This window comes from Tachyglossus aculeatus, chromosome 4 (assembly GCF_015852505.1).
Source record: "Tachyglossus aculeatus isolate mTacAcu1 chromosome 4, mTacAcu1.pri, whole genome shotgun sequence".
Classification (NCBI taxonomy): domain Eukaryota; kingdom Metazoa; phylum Chordata; class Mammalia; order Monotremata; family Tachyglossidae; genus Tachyglossus; species Tachyglossus aculeatus.
Window position 1 is genome coordinate 5,382,495 of NC_052069.1, and position 15,718 is coordinate 5,398,212.

General features: G+C 46.4%; 1 protein-coding gene across 1 annotated transcript in view; it reads right to left on the reverse strand.

Annotated features, from left to right (window-relative positions):
* Positions 1-14,478: 14,478 nt before the first annotated feature.
* HTRA3 (HtrA serine peptidase 3) overlaps positions 14,479-15,718 on the reverse strand; it is an 84,036-nt gene continuing 82,796 nt past the window's right edge. The window contains exon 9 of the mRNA XM_038745350.1: positions 14,479-15,379. Coding sequence (XP_038601278.1) covers positions 15,214-15,379 — 166 coding nt within the window. The 3' untranslated portion in view covers positions 14,479-15,213. The remainder of the gene's footprint in view (positions 15,380-15,718) is intronic.

Sequence of the window (15,718 nt, forward strand, 5' to 3'; positions counted from 1 at the left end):
CATCTACAGTGATAGCGGTCAAGCAATAGTATTTCTTGAGCACCTAGCAGTGGTATTTATGGAGCACCTGTCTAGCGCAGAGCACTGGGCTAACAGCTTGGGAGAGAAGAATACATCTAGAGGTTGGGATCGTTCTCCTCTTGGAGATGGAGACAGACACCAGATGGTTTTCCAGGAAAAAGAGAATGGAAAGGAGGACTGGAGAAGAAACGGTGAATAAAGTTGGAAGCAGCATGGCCTAATGGATAGAGCTCGGGCCTGGAAGTCAACTTGTACTTCCCAAGCGTTTAGTACAGTGCTCTGCACACAGTAAAAGCTCAATAAATATGACTGACTGAATGAATGAATGAATGAAGGACCTGGGTTCTAATCCCGGCTCTGCCACTTCTCTGGGCCTCAGTCACCCCAGGTGTAAAATGGGGATTAAACCCTCCCTTCCATATAGATTGTGAGCACTGTATGAGACAGGAACTGTGACCAATCTAATTACCTTTATCTAGAGAAGCAGCGTGGCTCAGTGGAAAGAGCCCGGGCTTGGGAGTCGGAGGTCATGGGTTCATATCCCGGTTCTGCCAATTGTCAGCTGTGTGACTTTGGGCAAGTCACTGAACTTCTCTGGGCCTCAGTTCCCTCATCTGTGAAACGGGCATTAAGATTGTGAGCCCCACGTGGGACAACCTCATCACTTTGACACATAGTAAGAGCTTCACAAATGCCATCATCATTACTATTATTATTATTATTGTTACCCCAGAGTTCAGTACAGTGCTCAGAACATAGTAAGCACTTAAATGGCACCATTAAAAAAAAAGTGAGTAAATAGAAGAATGCAACAATCAGTGTGTGGCTAAGTGCCAGAGAAGCAGCGGGGCTCAGTGGAAAGAGCATGGGCTTTGGAGTCAAAGGTCATGGGTTTGAATCCCTGCTTTGCCAATTGTCAGCTGTGTGACTTTGGGCAAGTCACTTAACTTCTCTGTGCCTCAGTTACCTCATCAGTAAAATGGGGATGAAGACTGTGAGCCCCCCGTGGGGCAACCTGATCAACTTGTAACCTCCCCAACACTTAGAACAGTGCTTTGCACATAGTAAGCGCTTAATAAATATGTCATTATTATTATTATTTGGGAGGGCCTGTGATTTGGACAGAAGAAAAAGAAGTGACTTGGAGAGAAGCAGTGTGGCCTAGCGAATATAGAACTGGCTTAGGAGTCAGAAGGACCTGAGGTTTAATCCTGACACTGCCACTTGTCTGTCATGTGACCGTGGGCAAGTTGCTTCCCTTCTCTGTGCCTCAGTTACCTATCTGTAAAGTGGGGATTAAGACTGCGAGCCCCATGTGGGAAATGGACCGTGTCTAACCTGATTAGCTCATACCTACCCCAGCGTTTAGTACAGTGCCCGGCTTACCAGACACCATAAAAAAGGGAAATCAACCAGGGAGAGCCTCTTGGTGGAGGGCTTTGGGGATGCTGTGGTTTGGCAGACTCGAAGGGTGGAGGAAACCAAGGGATCGAAATGTTCCCAAGAAATCAACCTTTGACGTCTAGCGATTCCCCGGGGAAAAGAGGAGAGGGGAGGGGTCCCAAGGAAGTGCGAGGATTTCTTTTTTTCTCGGAATGACTACTCTTCCTGGGGCTGGGTCTGCTGGCTGAGATTTACCGGCAGATGCCTTTGCCGCCGCTTGGAATTGATTGAAGACAGCAGCTGTCCTGTTGCTTCACCAGGCCGGGACTGTTGCACAAACTCACTTTGCTTGGTTTCTCCTGAAGAAATGTTAATAATAACAATAATTGTGTTGTGTTATTTTTAATGGCATTTATTAAGCGTTTACTATGTGCAAAGCACTGTTCTAAGCGCTGGGGAGGTTACAAGGTGATCAGGTTGTCCCACGGGGGGCTCACAGTCTTAATCCTCATTTGACAGATGAGGGAACTGAGGCCCAGAGAAGTGAAGTGACTTGCCCACAGTCACACAGCTGACAGTTGGTGGAGCCGGGATTTGAACCATGACCTCTGATTCCAAAGCCCGTGCTCTTTCCACTGAGCCACGCTGCTTCTCAAATTATATATTCACATAATAAAAAGAAATAGAATTATAATTATAAATGCATACATATAAACAAGAGTGCTGTGAGGTGGGGACAGGGGGCAAAGCAAAGGGAGGGAGTCAGGGTGATGGATAATAACAATAATTATGGTGGGGTTTTTTTAATGGCATTTATTAAGTGCTTACTATGTGCAAAGCACTGTTCTAAGCGCTGGGGAGGTTACAGGGTGATCAGGTTGTCCCACGGGGGGCTCACAGTTTTAATCCTCATTTTACAGATGAGGGAGCTGAGGCACAGAGAAGTTAAGTGACTTGCCAACAGTCACACAGCTGACAGTTGGTGGAGCTGGGATTTGAACCCATGACCTCTAACTCCAAAGCCCGTGCTCTTTCCATTGTGTCACGCTGCTTCAAGGTCAAGTTTGTTAAGCACTTACTAGGCGCCAGGCACTATACTGAGTGGTGGGGTAGATACAAGATGAGCAGGGGCTGTGGAAGTCTGTCAAGGTTCAGTTCTGGTCCCCTTAATTATGGTGGCAATTGTTAAGCACTTACCATGAGAAGCAGTGTGACTCAGTGGAAAGAGCGCGGGCTTGGGAGTCAGAGGTCATGGGTTCTAATCCCGGCTCTGCCACTTATCAGCTGTGTGACTTTGGGCAAGACACTTAACTTCTCTGTGCCTCAGTTCCCTCACCTGGAAAATGGGGATTAAGACTGTGAGCCCCATGTGGGATAATCTGATTACCTTGTATCTCCCCCAGCGCTTAGAACAGTGCTCGGCACATAGTAAGTGCTTAACAAATACCAAAATTATTATTATTTTTATGTGCCAAGCACTGTTCTAAGTACCGGGGTAGATACAGGGTGATCAGGTTGTCACATGTGGGGCTCACAGTCTTAATCCCCATTTTACAGATGAGGTAACTGAGGCACAGAGAAGTTGTGACTTCCCCTGGGTTACCCAGCTGACAAGTGGTGGAACCGGGATTAGAACCCATGCCCTCTGAGTCACAAGCCTGGGCTCTTTCCACTGAACCACGCTGCTTCTTCTATTCTCCATCCACACCCATTCCCTTGGAGAACTCATTAGCTCCCATGACTTCAACTACCAGAGCTTGAGAAGCCGCGCGGTAGAGCCCGGGCCCGGAGTTAGAAGGTCATGGGTTCTAATCCCGGCTCCGCCGCTTGTCTGCAGTATGACCTTGGGCAAGTCACTTTACGTCTCTGGGCCTCAGTTCCCTTATCTGTAAAATGGGGATTGAGACTGTGAGCCCCACATGGGACAGGGGCTATATCCAAGGCGATTTGCTTATATCCGCCCAAGCATTAGTACAGTGACGAGCACATTGCAAGACCTTAACAAATACCATTATTATCAGCACTACTATTATTATTATCATTATTACCAGCTCTATGTGGATGAATCCCAAATCTTCAGCCTCGATCTCTCGCCCTCTCTTCAGCCACATCCACCAAGCTAGCTCTCTTCCTCCCTTCAAAGCCCTACTGAGAGCTCACCCCCTCCAAGAGGCCTTCCCACACTCAGCCCCCTTTTTCCTCTCCTCCTCCCCATCCCTCCCACCCTACCTCCTTCCCCTCCCCACAGCACCGTATATATGTTTGTACAGACTTATCACTCTATTTATTTTACTTGTACATATTTACTATTCTATTTATTTTGTTAAGGATGTGCATTTAGCTTTAATTCTTTTTGTTCTTATGACTTGACACCTGTCTACGTGTTTTGTTTTGTTGTCTGTCTCCCCCTTCTAGACTGTGAGCCTGTTGTCGGGTAGAGACCGTCTCTATATGTTGCCGACTTGTACATCCCAAGCGCTTAGTACAGTGCTCTGCACACAGTAAGCGCTCAATAAATACCATTGAATGAATGAATGAATGCTTGCCAATGCTTCCCACTGATGCTTTTGGCCAAGGTGACTCACGAGCAGCTGCTGCATGTCTCAATCTCCCTCACCACAGAGCACTGTACTAAGCACTTGGGAAAGTCCAATACAATAATAAACAGTGACATTTCCCACCCACAACGAGCTCACAGTCTAGTGGGGTTGGCAGAGAGAAAGACATCGATACAAATAAATAAAATGACAGATATGGACAGAAGGGCTTTGGGGCCGGGAAGGGGAAAGAGAAATGGGAGCAAGTCAGGGTGATGCAGAAGGGAGTGGGAGATGAGGAAATATGATTGAATTAATGAGGAAAAGAGCATGAAGATGAGAGTCGTCTTCCTGGACGCTCCTGGCCTGGGATGTCAAGCAGCCTTGGTCGTCTGGTTGTATCCACATTTCCAGATTCTGCCTTTCTACTGCAGGAAGTCCCGGATTGCACTTTGACATTCATTCATTCAATAGTATTCACTGAGCGCTTCCTGTGTGCAGATCACTGTACTAAGCGCTGGGGAAGTACAAGTTGGCAACATGTAGAGACGGTCCCTATCCAACAACAGGCTCACAGTCTAGAAGGGGGAGACAGACAACAAAACAGAACATGTGGACAGGTGTCAAGTCGTCAGAACAAACAGAATTAAAGCTAAATGCACATCATTAACAAAATAAGCAGCGTGGCTCAGTGGAAAGAGCACGGGCTTTGGAGTCAGAGGTCATGGGTTCGAATCCCGCTCCGCCACTTGTCAGCTGTGGGACCTTGGGCAATCCACTTAACTTCTCTGTGCCTCAGTTACCTCATCTGGAAAATGGGATTAAGACTGTGAGCCCCACGTGGGACAACCTGATCACCTTGTATCCCCCCAGTGCTTAGAACAGTGCTTTGCACATAGTAAGCGCTTAATAAATGCCATTATTATTAAAATAAATAGAATAGTACAAGTAAAATAAATAGAGTAATAAATTTGTATAAACATATATACAGGTGCTGTGAGGAGGGGAAGGAGGTAGGGCAGACTGGGGGAGATGGGGAGGAGGAGATGAAAAAGGGGGCTCAGTCTGGGAAGGCCTCTTGGAGGAGGTGAGCTCTCAGTAGGGCTTTGAAGGGAGGAAGAGAGCTAGCTTGGCGGATGGGCAGAGGGAGGGAATTCCAGGCCAGGGGGAGGACGGGGGCCGGGGGTCGATGGCGGGACAGGCGAGAATGAGGCCCGGTGAGGAGATTAGTGGCAGAGGAGCGGAGGGTGCGGGCTGGGCTGGAGAAGGAGAGAAGGGAGGGGAGGTAGGAGGAGGCGAGGGGATGGATGGACAGCCTTGAAGCCCGGGGTGAGGAGTTTCTGCCTGATGCGCAGATTGATTGGTAGCCACTGGAGATTTCTGAGGAGGGGAGTAACATGCCCAGAGCGACATTGAGATGGCGGATGCCCAGTTTCACCTAGGCACATCTCCCAAGTGCTGAGCAACAAGGCGAAAGTGGAGAAAGCCCGGGCCTGAGAGTCAGAGGTCATGGGTTCTAATCCCGACTGCGACAAGGCTGTGTGGCCTTGGGCAAGTAATAATGATAATAATAATTGTGGTATTAATTAAGCGCTTACTTTGTTCCAAGCACTGTATTAAGCACTGGGGTGGATACAGGCAAATCGGGTTGGACACAGTCCCTCTCCCGCGTGGAGCTCACAGTCTCAATCCCCGTTTTCCAGATGAGGGAACTGAGGCACAGAGAAGTAAAGTGGCTTGCCCAAGGTCACACAGCAGACATAATAATAATAATAATAATAATAATAATAATAATAATAATGGCATTTATTAAGCGCTTACTACGTGCAGAGCACTGTTCTAAGCACTGGGGGGGATACAAGGTGATCAAGTTGTCCCACGTGGGGCTCACAGTCTTAATCCCCATTTTACAGATGAGGGAACTGAGGTTCAGAGAAGTTAAGTGACTTGCCCAAGGTCACACAGCAGATGTCTGGCAGAGTCGGGATTCGAACCCATGACCTCTGACTCCAAAGCCCGTGCTCTTTCCACTGAGCCACACTGCTTCCCATGTGGCAGAGCCGGGATTTGAACCTCTGACCTTGTCCATCCCAAGCCCGTGCTCTGTCGATTACGCCATGCTGCTTTTTCAAATTTCACTTCATTTCTTTGGGCCTCAGTTGCCTCGTCTGGAAAGTGGGGATTGAGACTTTGCCGACTTGTACTTCCCAAGCGCTTAGTACAGTGCTCTGCACACAGTAAGCGCTCAATAAATACGATCGAATGAATGAATGAGCCCCATGTGGGACAGGGACTATGCCCAACCTGATTTTCTTGTATCCACCCCAGTGCTCCGTACAACGCCTGGCACATAGTAAGGGCTTAATAAATACCAAAATCATCATTATTATTATTGGTTCTTTGCACATAGTAAGTGCTCAGTAAATACCATGGATTGACTGATTGCTTGCATTCAAGAGAGGAAGAGAGTGATGATTTCTGAGTGGTTTGTTATCTGTTAGTTCACTTTATTTTTGTACCCAGCTCCAAGTTTGGCTTGTCTCCTGTTCGCCTTGACTCTCCCACGTCTCTTCTCTGACAGAGCCCAGGCCGGGGAAACAGAAGGACCTGAGTTCTGATCCCGGCTCCACCACTTGTCTGCTGTGTGACTCTGGGCAAATCACTTCACTTCTCTGGGCCTCAGTTCCCTCATCTGTAAAATGAGGATTGAGACTGTGAGCCCCACATGGGACAGGGGTTCGAATCCCGACTCTGCCAGACATCTGCTGTGTGACCTTGGGCAAGTCACTTAACTTCTCTGAACCTCAGTTCCCTCATCTGTAAAATGGGGATTAAGATTGTGAGCCCCACGTGGTACAACTTGATCACCTTGTATCCCCCCCCAGTGCTTAGAACAGTGCTCTGCATGTAGTAAGCGCTTAATAAATGCCATTATTATTATTATTGTTATTATTATTATTATGTCTGCTGTGTGACCTTGGGCAAGCCACTTTACTTCTCTGTGCCTCAATTCCCTCATCTGGAAAATGAGGATTGAGACCGTGAGCTCCACGCGGGAAAGGGACTGTGTCCAACCCGATTTTCTTGTATCCACCTCAGCGCTTAGTACAGTGCCTGGCACATAGTAAGAGCTTAACAAATAGCACAATTAGTATTGTTATCGAGAGTAAGTAATGCAGATTCAGCCCGTTTATTGGCTCACGCCCTTGGGTTGTGGCTGAAACAGTCATCGGCCAGAGCAGTTCGAGGGAAATCTCCGGCTCCTTCATGAATCATGTTCGTGGCCTTTTGGTCAACCTGATGAAAAGAGGGTGGGTAACAATGATATAATAATAATAATAATGATAATAATAATGATGGCATTTGTTAAGCACTTACTATGTGCACCGTTCTAAGCGCTGGGGTATGTACGGGGTAATCAGGTTGTCCCACGTGGGGCTCACACTTTTAATCCCCATTTTACAGATGAGGTACCTGAGGCACAGAGAAGTGACTTGCCCAAGGTCACAGAGCAGACAAGTGGTGAAGGCAGGATTAGAACACACGTGTTATTCATTCAATTGTATTTATTGAGCACTTTCTATGTGCAGAGCACTAAGTGTAGTAAGTGTACTAACACTGTACTGTATCTGTTATCTTTCCTTTTGTTAAGTGCTTACTCTGTGCCAAGTGCTGGGATTAGATATTTGATTGGGCACAATCGTTTTCACAATCTAGAGAAGCAGCGTGGCTCAGTGGAAAGAGCACAGGCTTGGGAGCCAGAGGTCATGGGTTCTAATCCCAGCTCTGCCAATTGTCAGCTGTGTGACTTTGGGCAAGTCACTTCACTTCTCTGGGCCTCAGTTACCTCATCTGTAAAATGGGGATGAAGACTGTGAGCCCCACGTGGGACAACCTGATCACCTTGTATCCCCCCAGCGCTTAGAACAGTGCTTCGCACATAGTAAATGCTTAACAAATACCATTATTATTATTACTGTTATTAAATGGTATTTAAGTGCTTTCTACATGCTACTAAGAGCTGGAGTATATACAAATTTATCAGGTTGGACACAGTCCCTGTCCCCCTAGGGGCTCACAGTCTTCACCCCCTTTTTACAGATGAGGGAACTGAGGTCCAGAGAAGTGAAGTGACTTGCCCAAGGTCACACAGCCAGAATGAGAACCAGATTATTTGGACTCTGGTCCCCCTAGTCTTACTCCCCCCCTTATCTCCTTCCCCTCCCCACAGCACCTGTATATATGTATATATGTTTGTACGTATTTACTACTCTATTTATTTTATTTGTACATATTCATTCATTCAGTCGTATTTATTGAGCACTTACTGTCTGCAGAGCACTGTACTAAGCACTTGGGAAGTACAAGTTGGCAACATAGTACCAGTTGGCAACATATTTATTCAACTTATTTTTTGTTAATATGTTTTGTTTTGTTGTCTGTCTCCCCGTTCAAGACTGCGAGCCTGCTGTTGGGTAGGGACTGTCTCTATGTGTTGCCGACTTGTACTTCCCAAGTGCTTAGTCCAGTGGTCTGCACACAGTAAGAGCTCAATAAATACAAGTGAATGAATGAATCACTCCCAGGCCCATGCTCTGTCTGCTAGGCATGCTGCTTCTCACATGTGGCTAAGAAAGAGAGATAACAGGTATTTTATCCTCCTTTTACAGGTGGGAAACTGAGGCACTGAGAAGTGAAGTGACATACCCAGGGTCAAACAGCAAACATGAGGCGGAGCTGGGATTAGAACCAAGGTCACCTGACTGCCAGGACTGAGCTCTTTCGTCTGGGCCACCCACGCTGCCACTTGTCACTGGAGTTTCTTGTCACAAGAGAAAACACAATGGCCTAATCAATCAATCATATTTATTGAGCGCTTACTGTGTGCAGAGCACTGTACTAAGCGCTTGGGAAGTACAAGTTGGCAACATATAGAGACAGTCCCTACCCAACAGTGGGCTCACAGTCTAAAAGAATGGGCTCACAGTCTAAAAGAAAAAAAAAGAAAAATTACAAAAAGAACCCCCGCCAAAACACCCCAAATGTCCAATGTCCAAATGGCCTAGTGGTTAGAGCCCGGGCCTTGGAGTCAGAAGACCTAGGTTCTAATCCCGGCTCTGCCTCATGTTTGCTGTTTGACCCGGGGCATGTCACTTCACTTCTCTGGGCCTTAGTTACCTCATGGATAAGAGAAGCACTTAGATAAGAGAAGCTAAGAGAAACTCCATATCATCAGTCATCATCAATCGTATTTATTGAGCGCTTACTATGTGCAGAGCACTGTACTAAGCGCTTGGGAAGTACAAATTGGCAACATAGAGAGACAGTCCCTACCCAACAGTGGGCTCACAGTCTAAAAGGGGGAGACAGAGAACAAAACCAAACATACTAACAAAATAAAATAAATAGGATAGATATGTACAAGTAAAATAAATAAATAAATAGAGCAATAAATATGTAGCGTGACTCAGTGGAAAGAGCCCGGGCTTTGGAGTCAGAGGTCAGGGGTTCAAATCCCGGCTCCACCAATTGTCAGCTGTGTGACTTTGGGCAAGTCACTTCACTTCTCTGGGCCTCGGTTCCCTCATCTGTAAAACGGGGATTAAGACTGTGAGCCCCCCATGGGACAACCTGATCACCTTGTAACCTCCCCAGAGTTTAGAACAGTGCTTTGCACATAGTAAGCGCTTAATAAATGCCATCATTATTATTATCATCATTATGGATAGAGTCCAGGCCTGGGAGTCGAAAGGTCACGGGTTCTAATCCCTGTTCCGTCACTTTTCTGCTGTGTGGCCTTGGACAAGTCATTTCACTTCTCTGTGCCATAGTTACCTCATTGGTAAAATGGGGATTAAGACTGTGAGTCCCACGTGGGACAGGGACTGTGTCCAACCTGATTGGCTTATATTCATTTATTCAATCGTATTTATTGAGCGCTTACTGTGTACAGAGCACTGTACTAAGCACTTGGAAAATACAATTTGGGAACAGAGACAACCCCTACCCAACAATGGGCTCACAGTCTAGGAAGGGGGAGACAGACAATAAAACAAAACAAGTACACAGGCATCAATATAAATGAACAGAATTATAGCTATATACACATCATTAATAAAATAAATAGAATTGTAAATATGTACATATGTGGGGTTTAAGTCTGGGAAGGCTTTCTGGAGGAGGTGAGCTTTCCGTGGGGCTTTGAAGGGGCTAGTTTTTCAGATATGAGGAGGGAGGGCTTTCCAAGCCAGGGGTAGGAGGTGGGCTGGGGGTTGAAGGTGGGATGGGAGAGAACGAGGCCCAGTGAGGAGGTTAGAGGTGGCAGAGGAGCGGAGGGTGTGGGCTGGGATGGAGAAGGGAGGGAAGGGAGGAGGGGGCAAGGAGGAGGAGGAGGCAAAAGAGAATGAGAAGATGTGGCCAGAGAGAGAGGAGGAGGACCAGGAGAGGACAGTGTCAGTGAAACCAAGGTGGAATCATGTTTTCAGGAGAAGGGGGTGGTCCACAGAACTCCCTGTTTTTACCTAAGTAATCTGGAAGTGTGCCTTCAGCCTATAAATGAGTGATGTAATGATGATCAGGGTATTTGTTAAGCACTTACTATGTGCCAAGAAAGCACTGTTCTAAGCACTGTTCTAAGCACTGTATCCATCCTAAGGTAGAGAGGATCTGTGATAAATGATCTGACCTGGACTCTGTTTGAAGTGAAATAATAATAATAATTATAATGATGATGATGACAATAATAATAATAATAATAATAATAATAATAATAATAATAATAATAATAATGTTGGTATTTGTTAAACGCTTAGTATGTGCCAAGCACTGTTCTAAGCGCTTGGATGTGTTGATGCCCATGACCTCTCCCCTCCGTCCAAATGGCTAGCATGGTAATCCAGGCACTTTTCCTATCCTGCCTTGATTACTGTATCAGCCTCCTCGCTGACGTCCCAGCCTCCAGTCTTTCCCTACTCCAGTCCAAACTTCACTCCGCTGCCTGGATTATTTTTCTACAAAAACGTTCAGTCCCTGTCTCTCCGCTCCTCAATAATAATAATAATGACATTCGTTAAGCACTTACAATGTGCCAGACTGAGCCACCTTTTTCCTATCCTGCTCTAGACACTAGAGTGTCTGGCACATAGTTAAATGCTTAACAAATACCCCAATTATTATTATTCCCTGCCCACAATGAGCTTATCTGATTTCTCCAAGCTTTTCTTCAGAGACTTCAATATCCACGCAGATGTTCCCAAGACCCTTCCGTTGCTTGTTTTCTCTCACTCCTCAAGTTCAGCCACCTCCTCCTCCAACCCACCAATTCATCAACTCAAACACATATTCGATCTCATCACCCCTAATCACTATACCTCACTCTCACTTGAAGCCTCTCTCTCTGCTTCAAGGCTGTCCATCCCCTCGCCTCCTCCTACCTCACCTCCCTTCTCTCCTTCTCCAGCCCAGCCCGCACCCTCCGCTCCTCTGCCACTAATCTCCTCACCAGGCCTCATTCTCGCCTGTCCTGCCGTCGATCCCCGGCCCACATCCTTCCCCTGGCCTGGAATGCCCTCCCTCCGCACATCTGCCAAGCTAGCTCTCTTTCTCCCTTCAAAGCCCTACTGAGAGCTCACCTCCTCCAAGAGGCCTTCCCACACTGAGCCCCCTTTTTCCTCTCCTCCTTCCCATCCCCCCCGCCCTACCTCCTTTCCCTCCCCACAACACATGGACAGATTTATTACTCCATTTATTTTACTTGTACATATTTACTATTCTATTAATTTTGTTAATGATGTGCATTTAGCTTTAATTCTATTTGTTCTGATGACTTGACACCTGTCCACATGTTTTGTTTTGTTGTCTGCCTCCCCCTTCTAGATTGTGAGCCCGTTGTCGGGTAGGGACCGTCTCTATATGTTGCCAACTTGTACTTCCCAAGTGCTTAGTACAGTGCTCTGCACACAGGAAGCGCTCAATAAATGCGATTGAATGAATGAATGAAAATACAATCTCACCAACTTCACCTGTGCCACCCACTCCATCCTGCACTGTATTAAACTTTTTACCCTCTTCCTTCCTCCCTCCCTGACTGCCATCTGTCCTCCCTTCCCCAGAGACCTGGGCTTGTGTGACCTTGGCCAAGTCACTTCACTTCTCTGGGCCTCAGTTACCTTATCGGTAAAGTGGGGATTGAAACCGTGAGCCCTGTGTGGGACAGGGACTGTGTCCAACCCAATTTGCTTTGTATCCACCCCAGTACCTAGTGCAGTGCCTGGAACGTAGCAAGCACTTAACAAATACCATTATTATAATTATTATTATAGACTGTGACCCCATGCTTAGCGAAGTAGCATGGTGTAGTGAGAAGAGCGCAGGCTCAGAAGTCAGGTCATGGGTTCTAATCCTGGCTCCATCACATGTCGGCTGTGTGACCTTGGGCAAGTTATTTCACTTCTCTGGGCCTCAGTGATCTCATCTGTAAAATGGGGATTAATAGTGTGAGCCCTATGTGGGTCAGGGACTGTGTCCAACCTTATTAACTTGTATCTACCCCAGTGCTTAGAACAGTGCTTGGCTCATAGTAAGCACTTAACAAAAAATTATTATTATGTGGAACAGGGACTGTGCTGACTTGATTCATTCATTCAATTGTATTTATTGAGCGCTTACTGTGTGCAGAGCACTGGAGTAAGTGCTTGGGAAGTACAAGTCGGCAACATATAGAGATTGTCCCTACCCAACAATGGACTCACAGTCTAGAAGGACTGTTCTTAAAGGCACATCTCCTCCAAAAGGCCTTCCTTGATTAAATCTTCATTTCCTTTTCTTCCTCTTTTTTCCGCATCACCCTGACTTGCTCCCTTTATTCACTCCCGCCCCCAGCCCCACAGGCGCCCATGCGCGGATCTGTAATTTATTTGTTTATATTAATGTATGTTTCCCTCTCTAGACTGTAAACTCACTGTGAGCGGAGAATATGCCTGTCACATTATGTTGTACTGTCCCAGGCACGTAATACAGTGCTCTGCACACTGTAACCACTCAATAAATATGATTTTTGATTGCCTTTACAAGTGTTTGCCGTGCTAGATGGTCTCCTATGGCTACACCCATCTCACCCAATACCAGAAAATCTATGAAACATTACTTCTGAAGTGAGGCTGGAGCCGGCTTCTGATGGAAAACAAGAGAAGCAGCTGCCTCAGGGCGAACGGTCAGAGGGGACTGGCACCTTGAGGCCTCATTTTTCTGTGAGGATTGATGATTCGCTTGTATTGACCTCGACATTTAATCCAGTGACTGTCCCATCCAAGTGCTTAATACAAACCTGGGGGTCAAAAGGACCTGGGTTCTAATCCTCACCCCACCACTTGTCTGCTGTGTGACCCTGGGCAAGTCACTTCACTTCTCCACTTCAGTTCCCTCATCTTTAAAATGGGGATTATGACTGTGACCTTAATGTGGGACAGGGACTGTGTCCAATCTAATTCATTCATTCAATCGTATTTATTGAGCACTTACTGTGTGCAGAGCGCTGTACTAAGCACTTGGGAAGTAGAAGTCTGCAACATATAGAGATGGCCCCTACCCAACAACAGGCTCGCAGTCTAGAAGGGGGAGACAGACAACAAAACAAAACTGTTTGCATCTACCCCAGCGCTTGGAAGAGTGCTTAACACAGAGTAAGTGCTTAACGAATGCCGTCATTATTATTGGTTATGATGAGTTAAATGGTCACAAGAAATGAATCACTGACCCATGAAGGTAAGCACAGTTTGCCTGTAAACTTTAATTTTCATACAATAGAAACATACAAGTTAAAAAGAGTATCAATTTTACAGCAGAGCTGGTAAACTTTATATCCTATTAATCTGCACCCAACCTGTAAAAAATATTCTGCATTTTCTCATACATTGTTTCCATTTCCCCGGCACTTTTTTTGTCCACATGGCATTAATTCTATAAGAATCATTTTCTATCTTCCAGAATTGAATGACCTAGCTGTCTCACTTTTTCCACTTTTTGTTCTTCTGACATCCACCAACTTCTCCATCTTCAGGCTTCTGTACAACCCAATGCGAGAAATTCTTTTGAAATCCAATTTCCTCTTCTCAACGGCCAGGAAAGCCCAGCTTTCCATCCAGATTCCGTCATTCCATTATGGATGACTCCCGATTGGCAGGCATTTCTCCCTGAATGCCTCTTCAGGCTCGTCAGTGGAATGTTGGGATAGTCCAAAAAGCTCCGTTCCCCTCCGGGTCCGGATCATTCTCTGGGAATTGTCAGCTTTTCCCGATTTCTAGGCGGCCAGTTAGTGCCATGCAACAAAACCCCAAATGGCACACCAGGAACCTGTGAGATTAAATATGCCTCCCACCGGACCCACTTACCTCAGGGTTAAAACCCTGAGGAGAATTTCTTTTATGACCCATATTTACTCGCATAATTGCCTTCCCCGCATCCCGCCAGGTAATGACCCCCATCCCGTTTTGGGGAATAGGAAATCAAGGATTATTTTTTGTATGAAAGGAATGGCATCATCATCAAGGGTATCTATTTAGTGCTTAGTGTGCATGGAGCACTTTGCTAAGCACTGCGTTATTCCGCAGGCCGTGACGTGTGCCGGCGGGAGAAGGGTCAGAACCCTACAACAATATAAATGGGAAAGGAAGAGAAAGGGGAGGGGAAATTACTGTAATTCACTGAACCTCTTGCAGGCAGCACGTGGGAGGGAGAAATAGAAGAGACCTATTCTCAGATGGCCTCTTATCTTTCTTTGCATTTTTTCTTCCTCCACCGCTTATGGACAGACTTAAGTCTGATAGGATCTGCATCCTCACCCCACCCATCTTTAATCAAACCAAAATCGCGTGGGAAAGTGGGGCAATTACGTGAGTGAATACGACGTGGCCAGAGTTCCACTCCGATACATCTCTCTAAGAAAAATATTGTGTGTTTCTATTTTTTAGCTATAGCTCACTTTTAAATACTCTAATGCAAACATTCAGAACCACCGGGTCATATTCTGCTTCTGGGAACGCTGCCCTAGCAGCTCCGGGGAGAGTCTCGGACGTCCCAGCCATGGCAAAATCCGGTCCTTCGTTTGAATCTCGTTACCGCGTTTACGTTTAGCTTCTACAGGCGGAAATGGCTCAGGCACTTGCTAGTTCACCGTATCGTTAGTCGACAGGAGATGGGATTAGCTGAAAAAGGAGGTGTCTGAGGGCCCGTTGTCAGAGGGTTGAGGGAAGGGGCAAGGCCTCGTTCGGTCGAACTACATGACCACTTCGGGGGCAATGTTAAAGAGCAGGTCGTCGTTTCCCCTTCGAACTTCCAGCAACAGCGGCGACTCATTCATCACTGCTTCCTGCAGGTCGCTGGGAGTCTTCAAAGGACGTCCGTTCACCTTGACGACGATGTCCCCGGCTTTGATCCCACCCCTGCAAGAATAACCAATCATATTCATGGAGCGCTTACTATGTGCAGAGCACTGTACTGAGTGCCTGGGAGAAGACAATAGAACGGAGTTGGTAGACATGGTCCCTGCCCACAACAAGTTTACAATCTTAGCTGGGGAGATAGGCATTAAAATGAATAATCATATTAATGATGGTATTTGTTTAGCGCTTACTACTATATCATCATATCAATTGTATTTATTGAGCGCTTACTGTGTGCAGAGCACTGTACTAAGCGCTTGGGAAGTACGAATTGGCAACATATAGAGACAGTCCCTACCCAACAGTGGGCTCACTGTCTAAAAGGGGGACACAGAGAAC